Raw genomic sequence first — 22,137 nt, 5'->3', positions numbered from 1 at the left:
ATTCCCTGAGAACACTGAGCAAATGGATAGTGAGCAGGGAAGAAAGTTCAATACTGTGCTATTTGCTGAATTTATGGGAAGCCCATGAGGTGGCAGTACACGGGTTACCCTGTTAAAATGCTTCCAGCCACACAGATGAGCATTCTGGGGGACCCACCAAAGTGCAGAACACTGTAACCTGAGCTGAGGGTCCTACAGAGCACTGTGGCACATTCACAAAGATTTCCCCTGCCCCACATGAGGCAGAGAGAGTCCTGCTCTGGGGATGAGCAGGGATGAAGGTACTCAGACACAGCCCCTCCTCTCTTGCTCTTCCTTCCACAGAAGGAGAGCCCACAGAGCTCACCCTCACTGAGCTGCACAAAGGTGTCATGAAAACCACCCAGGTCAGCTGCTGCTCACCAGCTGGAAGGAGAGACAACAGAGCTTGGACAGCTGGCCCCTAGCTGAGCTCAGCTTATTTCAGACTCCTTCTTTGAAAATCCCTTTCCAGGAATGCTGGTGCAGGGCCTTGATTTGAAGCCGTGTGAGGACACTGAGGGCACTTGGGGTGTTCAGGTGGAGAAGAGGAGACTGAGGGCAGAGCTCAGGGCAGTTCCAGCTTCCTGGGGAGGGGCAGAGGAGGGGCAGGCACTGAGCTCTGCTCTGGGGGGACCAGGGACAGCACCCAGGGAATGGCTGGAGCTGTGCCAGAGCAGGGTCAGGTTGGATCTCAGCAAAAGGTTCTTCCCCCAGAGGGTGGTTGGGCACTGACCAGGCTCCCCAGGGCAGTGGGCACAGCCCCAAGGCTGCCAGAGCTCCAGGAGAGTTTGGATGATCCTCTGGGGCACAGGGTGTGACCCTTGGGGATGGGCCTGTGCAGGGCTGAGGGTTGGACTCGATGATCCTTGTGGGTCCCCTCCAACTCAGAATATTCTGTGATTCTGTGACGGTACCAGCAAGGTGCCAAAAGTGAAATGCTACAGGGCCCAACTCCAGGCATGTGGCAACAAACCCTCCGTGCTGGGATCAGATGGTGTCACCCTTTGTGTCCCTCCGGCACCCAACACTCACCCCTCACTTACCAGACACTCTGTCGACACTGTACATCCTCTCCAGCCTCTTCCTGTGCCACCCAGTCTCGCTGGGCGGATGCTGCTCCAGGTCAAAGGATTGCTGGGAAGGGGCAGCCAGGCGGGTGCAGTTTGGGCACTCCTTGGAGCCCTGGCGGCTGCCTGGCCAGGCCTTGCAGTGCCTGCTGACGCCGTGGGAGCCGCCGGCGCCGTGCCCGTGGTGGCCGTGGTGACACTCGTCCTGGGCAGCCCCCTTCATCACCACCAGCTCCATGCTGCCGTTCTCGTGCTCCGACAGCATCGGCCTCTCGCCGGAGATCGTGTACACCCGGGGCTTGGCTGCCTCGCTCGGGATCTTCTCCGCCTGCTCCTCAAAGCTCCTCTCAAACTTGCCGTCCGAGATGACCGAGAGCCTGCGCTTGTTCTGCGCCGCCTGCTGCAGCTCGGGGGAGTCCTCCTGCCCGATGTAGGAGTCTGCTAACAGGTGATCTGAAACAAGAGGCACGTGCTCCTTAAAACCAAAGCACCCCAGATTCAAATTCACGAGGCTCTTTGCTACTGCTGCAGAAAGGGGAGCAAGGAGAGAAATACAGCAGGTTCCCCCAGGAACCGTTTCAGATGAATGTGTGCCCACTGCTGCCTTCTAAACCTCCAGAGCTGGCACTGAAATGAGAGACATTTCTCACAAACAGGCCCAATATTTTAAGCATGTGTGGCCACCAATGCAGGTCTTATTGCACAGCCTGAAAATGCTCCCATGCAAGACAGCCCTGGTTCAGCTGCAACCCTTTGTGCTCCAGCGGGTTCTGAGCTGGTCACAGTCTGCAGGACAAGGGTCAGCACAAACCTCTCCAAGTGCCAAACTCTGTTTTACGCATCAGGTTCTTTTAGAACACTGGGAAAGGGTTTGGGTTTTTTCCTCCTGATTTCTGCCAACAGGGCAGGTACTGATCCTGGCTGTGTGTACAGACTAGGGAACCAAAGGCTGGAGAGAAGTGCTGCAGAAAGGCACCTGGGGGTCCTGGTGGTGGCCACTTGGCCCTGAGTCAGCAGTGCCCTGGCAGCCAGGAGGGCCAAGCCTGTCCTGGGGGGCACCAGGCCCAGCATGGCCGGCCGGGCCAGGGAGGGGCTTGTCCCGCTCTGCTCTGCCCTGGGGCGGCCTCCCCTGCAATATTGGGGCAGTCTGGGGGGACACAATGGAAGGAAGAGCTGAAGCCATTAGAGAGTGTCCAAAGGAGGCAATGAGGATGGGGAAGGGCCTTGATTTGAAGCCGGGGGAGGACACTGAGGGCATTTGGGGTGTTCAGCTGGAGGAGACTAAGGGGAGACCTCACTGGGGTCTTCAACATCCTCCTGAGGGGCAGCAGAGGGGCAGCTCCAGTCTCTGCTCCCTGTAAGCAGTGACAGGACCCAAGGGAATGGCCTGGAGCTGCATCAGGACAGGGTCAGGTTGGATCTCAGGTAAAGGTTCTTCCCCCAGAGGGTGGTTGGGCACTGACCAGGCTCCCCAGGGCAGTGGGCACAGCATCAACCCTATCTGAGTTCAAGAAGCATTTGGACAACACTCTCAGGGACAGGGTGGGATTGTTGGGGTGTCCTGTGCAGGGCCAGGGAGTTGGACTCAATGACCCTTGTGGGTGCCTTCCAACTCAGATATTCAATGATTCTATGAGATGAAAGAAATGCAGAAAGACTTCAGCTGAGAGGTGCAGCACAGCACCCGCTCCCCACAGCACCCCTGGCCAGCACCCACTGTGTGTGCAGACAGTGACAGCACAGCCCGTGGAAGTGGAAGTTGTCCTGGAGGAAAACACAGCCACTCCCTTTGTAGGGTAGGAAGATCGAAAGGAGAGAGACCCATGAGTGTAACTATCTTTGGAGCCCACACACTGGATGAAGTGCCAGGAAATCTCAGCATTTCCATGGCAATTCCATGCATGAACCCAACAGTAGCTCCCACCCACCTGCTAATCCTTTTTCAAGTGGCTGTTAATTACCTCTTACACTTCCCTTCAGATGGGAAGCAGCTATAGGGGACTGGCAAAAAGGCTCAGCAGGGAATGCATTATTCATGTGACTACTACCCCCAAAAAATGAAATCATTAGTGTCCAGCACAGACAGCAGCACTTAAAACAGAGACAGAAGGAAAACCCGAGCCTTCACTTCAGTAGATATTTAAGGAGCTACTGAGTCATGACCTGGAAGAACTCAGCCACAGTTTGAGGCTTGGCTGTCTTGATACTGGCCATGAAGAGATGAAGGAGGAAGAAATCTTATCTCAGGACAAGACTGGTGGTGTTTGAGTGTGGCAGGGCCTTTCACTGCTGCCACATTCTGCTGCCTTTGAAGGGCTCCTGTGACCCTCTCAGAAGAGCCTTCCCAAGCTGCAGACTGTCACATTTTGAATCTGAAATCCATCCTGGACTGGGCTCAGGTTGCCCAGGGCCTCTCCCCCTGCTGTGTTTGCAACCGAGACTGACCAGAACTGAGCTGGTCCAGGGTGTCACCCTTATCTCATTTTTCTGCTTGAGATACAACTTCCTCCAGCACCACCAGGAGATAAATATGTCTCTGGCCACTCTGCTCAAGGAGTGATTGTCAGGACTGCTCAAGCTGACACAACTCAGGTTTCATTTCATTTGTCTCCTAGTGACACCTCACAGCCTCTGGATACTGGAGCTGACCAGGAGGAGACACTGCAGGAGTCCTAAAGAAAGAGCTGTGCCTGCTGAACTTGTGGCTGATGCTGTCTTTCCAGGCTTCACATGAAGTCAAAAATGCATGTCTAGACATAGTGAGGAGTCATGCACCTCACTGATACTGTCCAGGTAAAATAGGAAAGGCAGGCAGTGGTCTGCCTTTACCAAATAAAGGTAAAATAGGAAAGGCAGGTGTGGACATCAGCACCTGCTCCAGGAGGAAAGCCTGATGGACAACAAGGGCCATTCCAGGGGAAAAACCAGCAGCTTGTCCACCCAGTCCTACCAGCTGCAGGATACAGTGTCACAGACCAACCAGTGCAGAAGGTGTCCACAGGCTCCAAAGCCTCTCCAACCACATTTCACACCTCAAAGGGCAGCAGGCATGGGGATCTGCTCTCCAGCACCTGAGATCCTCTCCAGTTCCAAGACTAACTGTGCTCTAGAGTGGGTGTGTCTTGGGAAAACACCACCAAAGGACTCTCCGAGATCTGCCAAGATCTGTGCTGGCTAATTGTGCCAAGCACACCATTTTTAAAATTAAAAACAAAGGCCAGTTCTCAGTACTCATCTCAACTTGTCAAACTTACTAATCTGTGTGGGCACAGTGACGCTACAGATTTCTCAACCACCACAGAATCGTGGCTGACAGCTGCCCCTGCTCCTCCTGAAATTAATACTAGGATGGAAGATGTACAGCCTCCTCAGAGCAAACACACAGGAGTGTCACCTTCCCTCACACACTGACAGCAGCACAATTCAGAGATCCAGGAACTCCTGAGCTCTGGGATCTGTGGCTAAATGGAAAAATGAAGCCCCCAAAGCACAGTATGTCTGGAAACAGTGATGATCACAAGTGCAAAGAGACCAATTCCAGTCTCTGTTTTATAAGCACTGAGGTCTGTTCAGCCCCGTAAAATTTACAGACATGCAAGTGGGACACGACTGGTTTCATGTAAAAGTCAGATTTTTTACTGAAATCCTGGCAGCATTACAATTCTTGACCAGATATATTTGACATCAACTACCTGTCTGATCTAGCATGCAAAATGCGAGGACAATTCTTTCTTCCTACCTTACTTGTCCCTTCCTCAAGGTGTTTTCACTTGTACTTGTGTAGGAGTTTTCATGATTTACACTACAAAAGGCTGCCAGCACACCAATGTGTTTTCTTTTTGTGAAACAATTGAATAATTCTACATTTTCATTCAATTGAGCACCTTCAGTAACTACACACTGAAGAAAGAACTCCATATGCAAAGGGAATGTGAAGCTTTGTTCCAGACTTGTTGTTAATAAGGAATTTCTCTACAGAAAAAAGCCAGTATGGAAGGAAAAGAGATTCAAATAACCATCATAATGACTTATTGGCTGCTAAAACTGAACCTGCACCATTTCAGGAGCAAGTCTGTGTACTCATATACGTGAAATCACACAAACAGGCAGCCCCAAGATGTGACCAGTGACCTTTTCTGTGCTTGCAGCAAATTGGATGCAGGTGCCACCTGCCTCCACTGTGGCATTTTAGGTTAATAGTTTGCTTCTGATAAGAAAGAAGCCAGGCTGGTCCAGGAATCGATGCTGAATTAGATCTGAGCCACAGGGATGTTGAGTGGCGAGACAGAGGGACACCAAGGGGAGTTCAGCAGTGACTGGGAGTCAGCTGCAGCAGGCTGCTGTTAACACCCTGTGCCTGGTGACTGCTGCTCCCCTCATCTCATTGTCACATTGCTCTTGTCACTTCTCCCACTCCCAGCTGCTCCATCCAACTGCCACAGCAGCCCAGGCCAGCGTGACTTGGGACTCCTGGCACAGCTCCCTCCTCTCCAGCCGCTCCAGTGAACCTGACCTGGGAATGCCCCTGCTCTCCCACTTGCCTTCAGCAGCAACACCTTTGTCTCACACAGCTGCAAAGCTACTTGGGACCAGACAAATCAGGTTCCTTTTCATCTAGATTTCTGCTCTACGTGGATTTGTTGTGCCTGAGATACTTAACAGCAAGATGAAGGGAAGGAGACCAACGTGCTTGATCTGTAGATCATGAGCCCAAACATCCAAATGGTATTTTCATCACTTCCCTGCCACCTGGGCCGAGTCCAACAGCCTGTCCAGAGCCCAGGGGCTTGACAGTCCAGTCCTGAGGGCCAACCCACTTCTCACCCCCCTTGTCATTTACTTGAACACACGTCTTTTTGGCCTCACTTGCTCCTGTCTGACATTTCTTTCTTCACCTTCCACACAGCACTGCCCACCACACTCCACAGGGCACGTGTATCACCAAAGACACTGACAGCAGTGACAATCTGTGCTGGGTAACTGGCAGTGTCTTGGAAAAGAGAGAATCCATATTTTCAGTCCATGTAGCTCCCGATAATTAGACCCTTATTAGATACAATACATCCTTTCTCAGTCAGTAACTCTAACCTGAGCACTCGCTCTGACCCAGGGAACTGTGAAAGGACTTGGGCTGTTTTTCTTTCGCTGTCACCACGTTTCTGCAGAGCAGGGAACAGGCTGGGATCAGCCCCAGCTGACTGATGGCCATCCACAACTCACAGAGCCAAACTCGCCTCTGCTGCAGACTGCCTTGTAACCCCGTGGGATGAGAAGTTTATAAATCAAGGCAGAACATAGCCAAAAGGCACAGACAGAAGCACCAAATTTATTCCTGCATTTAGCAGCTAAACTGATGATTAAAGCACCTTAGATTTAAAGCTTCCGCTCCAGCATCAGAAGCAAAGTGGCAAAGGGGAATCCAGATAAACCCTATTAAAAGAACCTCTGTCATCTCAGCAAAATAAATTTCAGAGAGAGAGTTCTCTCTTCCCTGTTCCACCTCAGCTGGATCTCTCTGGACCTGATGTTTACGGTACCAATTTTAAAAGAAAGAACTGACTTGGCCACTGAGGATGAATGGAGAGATTTTGGGTGTGCAGTTCATGGCCTTGCAGCATTGCTCACAGGAGTAGGAATGAAGTTAATGCTGGTTTTATCTTACACCAGGAGGAGCCCAGGTGATCAGTGAGGAGAGCAGAGAGGTGCTCTGGCACTGCAAAACCATAAAAACTATTCGAACTGCACAGCTGAGCAGTTTCTCTTGCAGTCTCAGTTCTGAGACCTCCCCCACGCTGGTCCCTGCCCCCTGGGTGTGCTCCTCCCCTCCCTCATCAGAGCCCTAATGCAGAGCTTCCCACCAAGTCCTTCCCAAAGCTGCTGTACCCCAGCAGGACCCCCCAGCAGCCCACCTTGCTGGGCTCAGGGCTGAGATGTAGCCAAGAAACAGGCATGGGAAAAAATGGGAAATTTGTTCAAAATATTGAAGCACGAGGCAGGAATCTAAAAATGGAGACACGACAATTAAGAAAAAAAGGTCACAGTGGCATTTCAGCCGTGCAGGAGCTTCAGAGTCAAGTGAGTAAACAGATTCACTGAATAGCTGGGGTTGGAAAGGATCTCTGGAGATCATCCAGTCCAACCCCCTGCCAAGGCAGAGTCACCTGGAGCAGGTGACACAGGAACACATCCAGGTGGGTTTGGGATGTCTCCAGAGAGGGAGACTCCCTGCCCTCCCTGGGCAGCTGTTCCAGTGCTCTGCCACCCTCCATGGAAAGAAGTTCTTCCTCATAATGAGGTGTTTTAGTTGTGTTTTAGTTTATGGCCATTGCTCTTGTCCTGTCGCTGGGCACCACTGAACAGCGTCTGGCACCATCCTCTTGGCACCTGCCTTAGAGATATTTGTATGGATTGATGAGATCCCATTTGAGTCTTCTCTTCTCTAGACTAGCCAGGCCCAGCTCCTGCAGTCTCTCCTCGTATGAGAGATGCTCCAAACCCCTCATATCTTTGTGGCCTCTGCTGGACCCTCTCCAGTAGCTCCTTGTCTTTCTTGAGCTGTGCACAACGATGTGCACAATGTTCACTGTGGGTTACCCAAATCCTGACCACAGCCCTGCTGTGACTTTACTGGGCATCACAACCCCACTGCTCCCAAGGAAGGAATGTCACACACTTCCCTGCAAAGCCACAGGGAAGAGGCAAGGGCTGCTTCTGTAAGGGAGCTGCTCTGAGAAACCACAAGGTCACTTAGCTATGACAAAATGGTTCCAATTAGTCTTCTGTGCTCAAATGGGCCTAGAAAACAAACAAACTCCAGATAGTATTGACATAGTGTCTCATAGGTGAGTAACCTTTTAGTCTGGCCTCTAACATTAATGTGAACAGATGAAATTGTTCCTGTGAGACACGACCCAAAGGAGCAAGTGGCAGCTCCATCACTGGCCTCAGCATCTCCATGGCAACACTGTGACCTATGCTTTCACTCCCTTTATAAGCCAACAACATATTCCATGGCAAATTTCAGGATACACCCACACCATAATTGCTCCGGCTTATGCTGGAAGTGGCCTGAAAGCCACAGAGATGAGATTTCACATTCCTGCTCTGTCCTGAGCTCAGGCCACCTACAGCCCCCTCTGTTTCTAGAAAGGCCACCTCCACTGCTCAAGGCCCCCTCCACCTCATCAGCACAGGGACACACTGGGAGCAGGGCCAGGTGCATTGCTGGTCCACCCTGGGGACAGGGCAAACACCCTCTAGAGAAAAAGGCCTCCTTGGTGCTCACCCTGCACCAGGCTCCACTGGCAGCTCCACAGTCTGAACACTGCCAAACTGCAGGTCCCTCAGAGCACTGCACAGCTCCAGCTTGACTTCACAGAGGCACAAAAAGCACAGCTTGCAGGTTGCTTTACCCTGAAGAACCTGCAAGGCCTCACCCCGAGGTTTCTCCAGCCCCAGGCCAGTTCTGGCAGCACCAGGAAGCTCCTCTGTGTGTGGCTGCTCCTCCACACACACTCCCAGCCTCTTCAGAGGCAGCCAAAGCCCAGGCTGCAAACACAGTGGGTTGATCCAGTGCAGGTTCTGCACCTGGGACAGGGGTAAACATGTTTTGTTCCTGCCACCCCTCCCCACTGCCATTTGGCTCACAAGTGCCCTCTTCTCCTTACACATTGCACTGATGACTGAAACACGATGCAAAACCAAAGGAAAGACGTGAAGATGATCTTTTTTGAGCTTAAAAAGAAGTGTCTTCCAGTTTCAGGTAAACACTCCTTTGGTTTGCACTGATGCAAACCAGTAGTCAAGCTGTTGTTGCAAGAATCACATCAAATTTGGGTCAAAACCTGCAAGGTAGCAGTGGCAGCACAAACCACACCACCTTTTATCTGCTGGGATCTCTCCCTTTCTCTTGCTTCCAGAGCCTTTCCCGCTCATCCTGCCCAGAGCAGTCAATCCCAGGGCAGCCCAGAGCTGCATCCCACAGCCCTGCACTCCAGCAGCAGCAGCTCCCTCCCAACAACCCCACTGAGCAAAACAGAAACTGCCTGATAAAAAAGTAACAGGAAAACAACCCACACAGCTCCCTCTCTTTCCTCAAAGGATCACTGTGTCTGACTCCCAGCTCACTGGCATGCACCACTGCTTCCCCAGGCAGGAGGCAGCTTCTCAAAGGCTCTGCTTGCTGTCCTTTTTAATGTCACTGCCCTGGCTACCTTTTCCTCTCACAGTGTCAGTACACGGAGATAACAAAATCTAAAACATTATCTCAGCGTGGGGCCTCTGACATCTAAGCTGGGAGAAAGGAACTGTCCAAAATTCCATGAGCTCTGGTGACACTTTGAGAGGTTATTTCTTCTGTGCTTTGTTCTCTGCAGCCTTTTTACACTTGCACAATATTTCAGTCCTTTTCTCCTACACTAAAACCATGCCTCAGACAAGATGGAAAGTCTTTGGAAGGTACCAGAAAGATACAAAAGTCAGCAAGGACTCTGGCAACAGCCCTGCAGTCAGAGTGAACACTGAACACGGGAGAGTGCTCCTCGTGGGAACCCTCCCAGACCTCCAGCCTGCATGAATAAGCCAGCAATGAATAGAGGCAGGAAGAGAGAAGGAGATCCATCACCTCCTCAGCACCAGCTCCCTCAACAGATCCATGTCCTGTCACCTGCAGCAGAGTCCAACACTCCCTTTTTTTTCTAATTCCTCAAAATAGCTTCAGGATCAGGGGGGAAAGTCTCAGTGAGCCCAAAGGGAGAATTTTTTCATCCTCTGTCAGTACTTGTAACCCATCACCAGGCAACTGCCCTGTTCCAAAAGGGAAACAAAGGGAAGAAAACCGTGTTGCCATCATCCTTTCCATAACCTCCAAGCAAGAGGAGAGGTAAATGTACCTCCCCAGTCACCTGGAAAAACCTACTCCAGAGTGAGACACTGAAGAGTTGCACAGGGATAGTCACACAACATTTGTGAGCCATGAAGTTCCCGGGCCTCCCATCAGGAAGAATCAGAAGTTACAACCAACAACAAACGTTCTCTCTCACCTTTTCCCACTCCATGTCACCCCACAGTACCTCTCTACCTCCTGCTGCTGTTCATCCCACACCCACTGCCCCAGCAAGCACAGAGAGCACACACTGACTGCAACTGTATTGAAAAGAGAAGGTAAAAAAGCCTTGCACGTGACTCAGCCCTGGTTAAAATGCCTGGCTGTGGCAGCTGGCCCGTCCTGCTGACACACAGTCCCTCTGCAGTTCTCATTACCACTCCCCGATTTCTCAGAGACATTCTGCCACACAAGCTCTCCAGAGGAGCCACCACAAACAGACTCTGGGGTATAAAAGTTACCCCTGAAGAACAAGCTCCTTGATCAGTTGTAGAACATGATCTTATGAGGGATACAAAAGCCACTAGCCCATTTCCTTTCCTTGGAGTCGAGGGCCTCTGAAGATGAAAAAAGTTAGACCAAAATGGACAATCCTCAGAGAACAAAATGTAGCAGAACTAGAGCAAGTTGGGGCAGTATCTGCACACCTGCCATCTCCCCCCAGGTGGGTCTCCTGGGGCTGAATTAACAGGTAAAGCAGCAAAAGAACTGACAGCCCAAAGAGACACACGCACTCCATTTTCTCCATGAGGACTGCCCTCTGCAGGGAGAGAGGAGGGTTCAAGCTCCCAGATGCACAGAAGAGGAGGATCCTGCCCTTCCCTTCTCCATTTAAGCCTTCACTGTCCCACTGATGGCTCTGCCACCTTCCTGCTCCTCAAAAAGCACAACAGACAGCTGATCCTACAGCTCCACCACTCTGCCCAGCCAAAGGTGAAGCCTTCAGAAACTTGTGCTGTGATCCTGTGACAGAATTTCTGCAGGAAGCAAAGACATGACTTCCCTGGGATTGGACTAGTGGGATGAATAAAAGGGAGCCAAATTTCCTACTCTCAACATATTTTATAGGATAACAACCTTCCTACCATGGTTATTTATACTGAAGTGTTACAGACTCTGTTAAATTATACACTGCAGAATTTCAGAAGATGACTTAAAAATGACGATTCTCCCTCCTCCCCTTCTTTAGAATTTATAGAGTAATTTCTAGGGAATTTTTTTATTTCCAAGTGAGTACTTGAGGATCCCATAAGTATTGTGGTATTTCCATGTGTACCTCTCACAGCTTGATTCTTGCCTGTGGCAACTAAATTCACTTGGATTCAAGACAATCTCAGGCTTGACACACCAAGGGCAGTGGGTGAAAAGGCTTCCCTGGAGAGCTTAGGGATGTGTAACAAGCACAGAGAGGGCTGAAGTGCTGCTCTGGGGAGCCCAACACATTATCCAGAAGTCACATCAGCTCCATTTCCATGTTCTCCTTACCCACAGTCCATGAGGAACAAGCAACCAGGAGCACCCCTAAGGCTGAGTAAACAACAGCTCTGTAAGTGCAGAGAGGCTCCTGCTCCTTGGATCTGAGCAGAGCTCCCCAGCCCTCAGGCACCTGAATAGATCTGCAATTCCCCCTTGTCTCCATCAGATTCCCTGCCTGGCCTTAATGTGACCCCACAGGTGCTGTGAGGGCATTAGAGAGGGAGCAGGAGCCAACACTTCTCTCTGGGAGGCAGGCTGGGCTGGGGGGCTGCAAAAAAGGACCAGCAAAGACTCCAGCTGACAGGAACAGCTGCAAAAATGGCCACGATGGAAGGATGGTTTTGCCACCTTGGGAAGCTCCTGCCAGCCTGTCTCTGAACAGTCTGCCCAACCCTCCCTTCCTCCTCTGCCTCACAGACACTTCATCTCAGCTGCACCAAACCCCAGCCTTTCCCCACCCTTCCCTTCCTACCACCACGGGCTGTTCTTAGACCAAATATTGTAAGTAAAGTGTCACTGGAGCTCCTCATGCCTGAAAAACATCCAAGAAAATTGCAGTACGTTGTTTTAGAGCCCTTCCATTCACAGTGTTAGCACAACTCAGCCAAGGACAACTTGAAGGTCATTAGAAGAGATCCAGGAAAAAAGGCAGGGACTCATTCAGCTGGCTGCCAAAGACTAGTGTGACTGGGCTTGCTCTTTTAGCAAGAGGTTTAAACACACACAGAAATTACCTAAAATAATAACACCACGTTCTATTTAATAACTTTATCCCCTGCAAAACAGTTCAACATTACAGAACAATCTGCTACTTATTCACATAGGATTTTCTGTGGATTCCACAAGATTTTCTATAGATTTTTTAGTGAATGTATTGTCTGCAGAATATTTTCTTTCCTCACAGAGAAGACAGAGCCCTGCTAGAAGTGGAGTGAGTTTCTCTTGTGCTCTCTTGCCCATCAAGCAGAACTCATCATAAGCTGATGGGGACAATACCTTGCATCTAAAATACTGACACGTTAACTGGCACATGCTGATGCCCTCAACTAGGCAAATCTCAGTTTAACCCCTTGTGGAAGCAAACCCTGGGAATAAATCCAGCTGTTACCTTTGCCATCAAGGACAGATTGCTGCACATACACTAAGCACACCAGTGAACACACTAAAACTCACCTTATTTTAGTCCCCAGCGAAAGCGAGACCCAGGAGTGACAAAGCAGTGCAGAAGCCTCATGCAGTGCTGTCACTTCCCAGCTGAAGCTTCTCCCAGGGACATCAGCTCCAGGGGTGCATTTACCACACTGAAAGTGAACTTGTCCCTACAGCCCACCCAGCACTGAGTCACCAAACTGCCTTTTCTCCTACCGAGATCTCCCACTAACCCTTCATGACAAATAAATGCACTTTCAATTTAGGGCTATCAAGCAATAGGTGCATGCACACACGTGGACACAAACAAGGCACATCAGTTCTCTTACCTGAGCCGTTTCTGCCTTCGGGATGGTTTTGTGAAAGATATTCTCCGAAAGCCCTCGCCGCTCTGTGTGTCACAGCAAAGGAGAGAACAGAGAGGGGCAGTGGTTAAAGGCCAAGGAAAGAAGGCACAGTTCAATAGCAATAGACTGCTGTGTTCCTGCAGCTGTCATCCCTCAGCCCCAGGTGACACCAGTGCAAACATGCTGCCATAGCAGTGAGGGCTTCCTGGTTACACAGTGTTCCCCTGGCCAAAGAGGGGAAACAGAGCTGGACTGGAAGTCCAGACTACATTAGTCTTTACCTTCTCTGTTAAAACTGAAAACTAAAACTGAAATGCATCTGCAATAAATTTGGCCTCGTTTCTCTGATGCACACAGGAACTGGTTCACTGTCTTCAACCCCCTCCTGGCAGCTCAGAGGAGGAGGTATCTCCACCCCAGTGCCAACCACCTCTCCAACCTCCTACTCAGGTCCTGAGTGCTCCCACCCGTGAGCTGTAACAGCTTAGACATGAATGCTAATGCTCCTTTTAACCACCTTCACCCCAAGTTCTCGAGCACCAACTATGTCAGTGATTGGATTACTGGAGAAGCTTATTTGAGAGACACCCACAACTACCCCAAAAAGCAGTTCCTGGTTCTCTGATGGATTGAGGTCCCGTGGATGACCGAGATTTTACTGGAATATATTGAGAACCAACGAAGCAGGGGGAGCTCAACCTTTATAACACATCAAGGCCTACGTAAGAGAGCAAACCTATGAATATTCCAACCAGGGAAAAGCTCTCTGCTTGCAACCTACACGGGAAAGGAATCCTTGGTCAAGGCACGCATTCCCTGGAATACAGTAATCTCCAGATTTCAATTGCCAGGGCTTTTATACAGTCCTGCTGCAGTGCTTGTTCTCCTGTACCCAACAGACCTGTGACTCAAGAGAGCCAATACTAATGCCAGCTTTCCCCCAGCCATCCATTTTCCCTAGGTTTGCAGAACAATCTCTCCAAGGGCTGCAGCCTCACAATCAGGCTGAGTTGCCCATGGGCCTCACAAAGAGGGAGGTGAAACAGCCACCCACCTCCTGGGCCAGCCAAGCCAAGCCAAGCCAGCAGACCCAGAGCCCACCAGCACACTAGCATCTCTTGGGAAGGAGTCAAGACTTGCTGCAACAGGGAAGATTGTCCATATTAAGGTATCACATCCACTGTCCTCCTCCTTCAGACGTGCTCAACCTCAACATCCCTCTCCAATTCGAGCTGCTGCAAAAATCTCCTAAGGGACACTAAATATCTAAGCGGAAAATGGCCTTGACCTCCAAAACAACCTTCTGCTTTGCTACCCGATGCAGCAGCAAACCCCATCTTGTGTAGCCACTGCTGTTATGCACCTCCTCCCAAAGGAGAAAAATTAACAAAGCTACAACGCACCTCCCAGCACAACTCGGGCTGGAAGGAGTGGGAAGTCCATTTGTCATCCTCAGCCGGCAACACGGGATCGATATGAACGATGAAGAAAGAGTAATTTAATCTCCCTGGGACTAAATTTCAGCACAGCCAAATGCAAAATGCTTTGGAGCAGCACAGCTGGAGATGTGCAAGAAGCAAGGTTTAAGCTTCTGCATCTTTACAGACTAACATCCAGTGCTGAGCTTCTCCTTGTTTCCGGACCCTCACCTCTCTAGTCCCAGGCTGTACCTTTAGACACTCATTTGGGGTGGCAGTTGCCCAAACTGTCTCCATCAGTGCCTAAGCACACCTAGAGATGGTCACACAAGGGCTCTGTCACATGAGGAGCTGTACAGTCAGCCCACAATCCCCACTGCAAACAACAAAGGGACGACCATCATGGTTCACCCATCCAGGAGGAAAAGCACCGCATGGATGTTCCTTGCACCAACCTTTCTGTCTGAGCAAAAAGCAGGACTTGGGCCCAGGACAACACACAAATGCAGAGTTGGGAGCTGGAATGTGGCTACTTTGGGGCAGTGGTTGAGCCACCATCCCTGGAGGGATTTAAAAGACATGCAGATGTGGCACTTGGGGACATGGTTTAGTGGTGGATGTGGCAGCGTTTGGTTCGCGGTTGGACTCGTCGATCTTAGAGGTCATTTCCAACCCAAATGATTCTGTGATTCTAACATCAGGATATGCAGCTGCTGGAGCATTCCTGAGCTACTCCTGCACTCCATGTCAGAGGTGGTTAAAGCTCAGCCAAAGCATTGGCAACAGCCCAGCTGTGAACAGATGCCTGGGCTCGAGACTCCCAAGATCCCTTACACCGAGACTTCTGGGACTCCAAGGCTTCCCAAGGAAATGTCTGCCCTTGCAAGGCATCACCAACACCATTCACAAATGGAGCACTTACACCCTGGGGAAAGACTCTGAAGCTTCTCCTTTGCATCAGCAGTTATTCCATGTAGATAAAACAACAATGAGCAAGTTCTCAGGTAATAATTTATCAGTGAGAGAACACAGTGATTCACACAAAAAATGGTGAAATATGATGATAAAATGTAGTCTGTAACTAGTTCAAAAGCTCCAAGAGCTCCAAGATCATCTATCATTCTCTCCATTCATCTCTCTGCCAATGCCTGAAGCTGATTTGTCACTCTGAAAACCTGAACCAACGCAGGCTCAAAAAACTAGTACCAAACGCTTCCTAAGACCCAGACTGAAACCTGGCTAACACAGAGCCAGAGAGAAGTGATGCCACCCTCCATGGTGAAATGCTTTCCATGCTTGCCACGGTGAAAATAACATCACTCAGAGCAGGAGCCCAAGCAGAGAGGTGCTGCAGTGTCTCTAACCTCACTGTCCTGTTTCCCCAAGCACACAAGGTAGGAGGGTACAATCCCAAGTGCCAGAGCTCCCAGGGAACAGGCAATACCCAGACCTCTCGTGCAGGACAGAAGCACAGTGGAGGAGCACAGGGCTGCTCCAAAGCCCTGCTGCCCTGCCCAGGCTGAACCTGCAGTTCTGTCCCTGCCTTTCCACCCCCACAGCTCTCAGACCCCACAGGCCAAGCCAAGAGCAAACAAACTTGGTCACACGGTCACAGCTCTCTCGTGACAGCAAACACAGCAGTGACGCCTGCACGGCACAATGTGCAACGGGGGGTTTCCAGCCAATTACACTGCAAACTTCAGGCTAATTATTTTGCCTATTATCTCAGTGGTTCCCTTCTACATCCCTGCTTTCCAAGTGCCATCGGCTCCTCCTTGGCTGTGCCTCAGCTGATCTCCCACTGATGTCTGCACGTGCCCTTTGCCAAGGGGACTCTGATGGCCATGCTGATGGCTCCTTATGCCTGTTTTCCCCTTGCCAAGCCTTTTGTGTTCCTTCTCTGCCCTCCCTGTGCTCACAGCCACCCCAGTTTACCAGCACCTGCCCATATTGTTACCGTGCCGTTTTCCCCTCTCCTTGGCTACCCACTGGCTTCATCGAAATAAAGCCAGAGCAAAATTCAAACAGATGGTAGCTGCTCTAGTCATCCCATTCTTTTCTATCCCTTTAATCTACACTCTCTATTGCCACAAGTTACACAATCAGACTTTTCTCTCAGCTCAGCTTTGCCTCCACTATCACCAGCCATGGAGTTCAAGCCTCATGACACCATCACACAAAACTCTTCAACTGGGCTCTCAGCAGAGACACTTTGGGATAATTTAACTGGCAAGGGATGAAAAAGAAAACTTTTTTCACATAAATGAGATGAGGTACAAGGTGCCTTAGAGCTGCACGGGCTGGTGAGCTATAACCCTGAGTATGTGACACTGCCAAAGCTGCATACAAATGAGCAGGTAGTACTGAGAGGTGATCAGCTGATGACATGACAAGTTTAGCCCTGACTCATCTGGAGAGAGGTTATCATTTTAGTGGCAGATCAGCCCTGCATGTTACACAGTCAGCACAGCTTGATTTAACAGAAGGACATCGACCAGGGACCTCAGCTCTAGCACGCTGTGCTGCCCAGTGTAAGCAGCACAGACCAGCCTGCCACGGCTCCAGAAATCAGGAGCCTCTCCTCCAGCATTCCAGCAGAACGGCTTCAGCAGTGAGGAGGGCGGGATGGGGCAGCACAACACAGGCAGCAAAGGCAGCTGCCCTTTGGGGGGCATTTTTCAGTACTCACTGTGCATCAGAGCTGGACTCAGGTCTGGATCAGAACTGCAGAGAAGTGCAGACAGTCTAGACAGAGATGTGCTAGAAGGAGCAAAGCCACCAAATAACAAAGATCTCAATTACAATGTGATAAGCATAGAATAGCCTTCATGTCTCTGAAATAATCACATCAGCAGGATAAAAGGGGCCTTGATGCACACTAGCAGCTATGAGAAACTGGTGCACGTAAATTTATGCAATCCACCAAACTGACACTGAACTGAGCGAAGAAATGTGGATTGAAACACTCAGAGAGACAGGAAAGACCTCAGATAACTCCACTGAGAGCACAGCAGCAAGCTAAGCAAAACCTGGACTGTTCAGAAGTATTACATGGAGAAAATAAAGAACACCCACCACCTTCTTGTGCTCCTTCAGAAATAATGCCCAGAGCAGTTGCAGCAGGAATCTGTTGTGACAGCACCTGACAGTGCTGCATCTCAGGCAAACAGGAGACAAGAGACCTCCTGCATCATCAGGACCTACGTCCTCCTACAGCAGCAATCCTGCTCTTGTCACCAGGCAGAGAAGGGAACACCTCCAGCATATCCACAGTTAACAGCTCAGTCATTAAAGACTGTTGACACCTACGTTATTTAAGCCTAATAGTAACAATACCCTGACGAAAATTAGTTTTCTGAAATATCTTTGTAAAGAGATGGGAGCTGGAAAAATTTAATTTTAAAATTCTCACTCTCAAGAAAGGGAAATTGGACATCAGCAATGGATCGAAAAGTCAAAGACCCCACAGTCTTGGAGTAATTTAGTCACGAAGTTTGGACAGGAGGAGAGAGGAAAAGCAGGAAGAAGTTGAAAGAAAAAGGCAATCAAAGCATGAGAGAGTTCATACCACTCACCAGAACATTCACAGGCAGAAAAAAGAATCTAGACTCCAAGAAGAACCCCCCAATCTAAACCAAAAATCTCTCACACAGCAAGAAACCTGGGATAAGGAACATGTTCAAGTACCTCTGCATTTTGTCAGTGCAAAACTTACCCTTTTACAGCAACGAATGCCGTGTTCAAAGCCGTTCTCCAGCTCTCTCCAATCGGTAGAGAGGGAGACCAAATCCTTATCTCTTTTTGGGGTATCTTGGACTAGATGGCAAAGTCCTGAAATTGGGCAAAGATGAACCACACTCTCAACTCAAATATTTCCTGTGCTAACTACAGCAAGGAGAGATGGTTCTGGAACACCCAGCAAGAGCCTCACGTCTGTTTGCTCGCGCTGTCACGCTCTCCCAAAGAACAGCACAATACAAAGCAGAGCTGTAGGGAAAGACTTCCTTTGCTGCCCCATTTGGGGTGCCAGTGTTTTTCTGCAGGTGCCAGGGCAGCAAGGGCAAAGAGAGCCCATTTCTAAGGGTTCATGTGCACCCTTGGAAGTGTGCTGGGGAAGCCAAGGAGCGTGGGTCAGACACCCCCTGGCCCTGAGGGGAACGTGCAGGAGCCCAAGGTTCAGCAGCCCCGGCACCGTCAGCGGAGGGGCAGCACCAAGGTCACGGCTCAAGGACAACTGCGTCATCCCTGCCTTCAGCACTCGGGCCCCAGGAGCTGCACACAGGGCAATAAATGCACTCACAGGGAGGAAACAGTCTGACAGGGAGATCTCACAGCCCAGCACTTCAGATGAGATCAGAGCAGCAGCTCCAAGCACAGCCACTGCCTGGGTGTGTGCACGGAATCAGCACAGGTCACTGCGACTCCCTCGGGAGAGCACGACTACAGAGAGCCAAGCCAGCAGCACTGGGGACGTTCCCCACAACGCTGGCAGAGCAACACTGTCGTTAGTTTGTAAGAAGCTGTTTAAAAGACCTAGTACACAACAAGCCGTGTGGAGCTTAATTAATTCTCCTGGGACAGGAGACTTCCCTGAGTTGCTCTGCAGAGGTTTTAAGTTAAGAATCTAGGGAGCCTGCACCTTCTGCTCAGATCCCATTATTCATGCCAGCAAACAACCCATGCTCAGTGATAGTCAAGTGTGCACACAGATTCCATCCATTCATAATAAATGTACATCAGTGGCCCTTGGACTTGCAGCGAAATTCAGGAGATGATTTTTCTCTCCAAAGAAAAAGTTGTGAGAAATATGAACGGGGCAGAGCTCAGGAGATACAGAGAAACAATCCCAGGGCATCTCTTTCTGCAGCACAGGAGCAGGATTCTACAGCTGCCTATACCCACAGGGCACCTAATCATTGCAGCAGTGCTACCATACAGGTGACCCAAGTCCCCAGCCCTCGTGGGATGGACAGAACAGTCTCTGTAGCCTTATCCAGTGTCCTGCAGAGTCTTTGCTGTAGATAAGGACACATGGGATACATGGAGGAGGATCCAGGGCAGAGCAGAGGGGCTGTGTGTGATGTGCTCTGGGAAGCCTAGAGGAAACCTTTCAGCAGGTGGGTCATCACCACGGTGAACCTTCTAAGGGTGGCAGAGCCCACAGGAGGCAGGGGCTGAGCTGTGCATGGAGGGGCAGGATGGAGGCACATGGACAGCACCTTCTCCATGCAAAGAGGCACTGCAGGGAGCCCCTCAGCAAGTTCTCTGCCCTCCTCTAAGACTTTTTGGATTAGGCATTTCTAGCACAGGGCACCAACAGGGAGACACATAAAAACATCTGTCCTGTGTCATGGTCTACGTGACCAGACACTCCTCAAGGACTTTATGTTTCCCAGCCCAAGTCCAGCTAACTTTCTTAGTCAAGCCACCTCAATTCACACCAGTAAGAGACTCCTCAGAACTCCCACATAACTGTACCTGCAGCTTGTCAGTAGTTATAGCAGGTATGTAGCAAACCAGAACCCCAGAGGCACCTCCCAGTCTCCACACGATTGATACTACCCGAGTAGCATCTGCCCACCTTGGTGTAGGCTAACAAGTCATTATGTTCAAAACACATTAGTCGCTCCCAAACACCCACACAACCACTTGAAATCTTACCAATTACCGAATATGTTGTTTGTGTGACTGTCTAAATCCCAATCCCAGAACCCCATCACAGCAGTTATGGTGCTTCACATGTCATTTCTGCACATCCACCTGGCTGACATCACCAAAAAGAATCCCACTTCCAAATCTCTGGATGCCACTGAAAGCACCCACGTTTCCATTACTGGTTTATGGGCAGAGTGCACCAAGACACGGGGAAAAGTTGCAGGCTCTGCCCGGGGAGCTTTCTCTAAGAGACACTCCAGACTTTGAAGGATGGATTTCTTTACAACTCAAACAGATGGCAATATACAGACAGCTCTGAATCTTCTTCCCTTCAAGCCATAAGACTTCTCTTTCCTCCCGGCACAGCAGAGATGCCATAATGCTGAGTTACACGGAGAGGTGACTGAGATCTCTCAGCAACACGGATCGCGTCCTACACGTGACTCCAGGTTATTCTAATGCAATTTCTGTCTGACACAAAGAAGGTGTTACATAATGCAGCCGAAAAGTTTATTTCTCCCCATTTTTTTCCCAGCAGCAAGGAGCTGGTCTAGATGTAGCAGCGACAGACCTACCCCTTGGCACAGCTGTGCTGTAGGAGCAGCTAAAAAGCTGCGCCAATGCCCCCAAATAGTTGCCGGATGATTTCCGTGACACTGGCACTGCAGCGTGGGAGAAGGTCCTCTCCACCTACCTGGGCACTGTAGCAAACCTCATCTCTGACAGCTTTTTAAACCCCAATAAATTCAAGCAGCAAATATATTTTCTAGGATGTTTGATACTGAAAAGCAGTGGGACTAGTCGGCGAGCGAAACGCTACACTGTAGGACAAGCAATATAAAAGCAGAACAGGCACAATACAGAACCCAAATCCTTTAACTGGTCCATGCAGTGGCTTGGGACGCTGCCGGAGAGGGCAGACGAGGTGGGTGCAGATTTTCACACGACAGTTTTCCCATTCAAAGTGAAAAGGCAGCTGCTGACTTTGCCCTCGGACACGCAGACGGCATTTCAGCCGAGGAGAACCCACCGAGCGAAGTGACCACGCTCCCAATTCCCGGAGATCAGAAAGACACATCCCTAACAAATCCACGCTCCTCGCCAACCCAGCAAATAAAACCTGCGGGCGCTGTCGCCGGGCCGGTGGCGGGGGCACCTCCGAGAGAAGTCACCTCTCCGAGGCTGAGGGAGCGCCGGGTGCAGCGGGAGCGGAGTCACCGCCGGAGCGCGGCGGGTTCTGGGGGGCTCGGGGCAGCCAGCGAGGGGGACCCACCGGCAGGGCTGCCATTCCCCAACCCCGCGATGGCCCTGGGGGACAAAACCCCGATCGTGCCCGCAGCCGGTGCCTTGGCTCGCCCTGAGGCTCTCGAGTCCCCCCGGCCCCGCAGAGCCCCCGGGGCGGCCGGGGGCGCGCGGGGTCCCGGCACCGCGGGGACCCCCCCGAGGGCACCCACCTCACTTTGGCCGCCACGGACGACATGGCCTCGTTCCTCAGCGTCTTCCTTTTGGACACGGCTGTGCCCATATTCGCGCGGGGGGGAGCGGGAGCGGCCGGGGGAGCGCTCATCGCCGGGCCCCGCGGCTGCCCATGCCGGGGCGCGCCCCTCGCCGCCGCCGCGCCGCCTCAGCGCCCCGCCATGCCGCCCCCCGCCCCGCCGGCCCCGCCGGCCCTGCGCTCCGCCGCGGCCGCTGCCGCCCCATTGACTGCGGCAGGAGGCAGGGGAGGAGGCACGGAGGGAGGGAAGGAGGAGGGAAGGGACGAGCCCGCCCCACCGCCCAGGAAGCGCCGCTATATTTGGCCGGCGGCGCCTCCTCCGTGCCCTGACATCATGGGGAGGGGGCGTCGGCCCCGCCTGAGGGAGAGACCCCCGGCCCGGAGGCCCCCGCGGTGCGCGGCTGTGCCCGCGCTCCTCGGTGCGAGCCCGCAGATGGGGGACGGACGCTGAGGGGGAACATCAGGGGGCTGCGCCTTCCTCATGAGGGGCAGCTCCGATCTCTGCACCCAGTGAGCAGGGACAGGACCCAGGGAATGGCTGGAACTGTGTCAGGGCAGGGTCAGGTTGGATCTCAGCAAAAGGTTCTTCCCCCAGAGGGTGGTTGGCACTGACCAGGCTCCCCAG

The 22,137-nt window shown here is 51.4% G+C and overlaps 1 protein-coding gene across 6 annotated transcripts in view; it reads right to left on the bottom strand.

Moving 5' to 3' along the window:
* The window catches only part of NSMF (NMDA receptor synaptonuclear signaling and neuronal migration factor), a 51,816-nt gene extending 30,098 nt beyond the window's left edge, over positions 1–21,718 (bottom strand). For all 6 annotated transcript variants that reach the window (XM_027739450.2, XM_027739453.2, XM_027739451.2 and 3 more), the window contains exons 1-3: positions 21,472–21,718; positions 12,927–12,988; positions 1,065–1,541 (exon numbers count right to left, since the gene is read on the bottom strand). In XM_027739450.2, coding sequence (XP_027595251.1) covers positions 1,065–1,541; positions 12,927–12,988; positions 21,472–21,584 — 652 coding nt within the window. In that variant the 5' untranslated portion in view covers positions 21,585–21,718. The remainder of the gene's footprint in view (positions 1–1,064; positions 1,542–12,926; positions 12,989–21,471) is intronic.
* Positions 21,719–22,137: the final 419 nt, after the last annotated feature.

This window comes from Pipra filicauda, unplaced genomic scaffold (genome assembly GCF_003945595.2).
Source record: "Pipra filicauda isolate LSUMZ 115617 unplaced genomic scaffold, ASM394559v2 scaffold609_size223957_pilon, whole genome shotgun sequence".
Classification (NCBI taxonomy): Eukaryota; Metazoa; Chordata; class Aves; order Passeriformes; family Pipridae; genus Pipra; species Pipra filicauda.
Note: the sequence above shows the minus strand (reverse complement) of the source record. Positions and strands in the feature narration are given on the sequence as shown.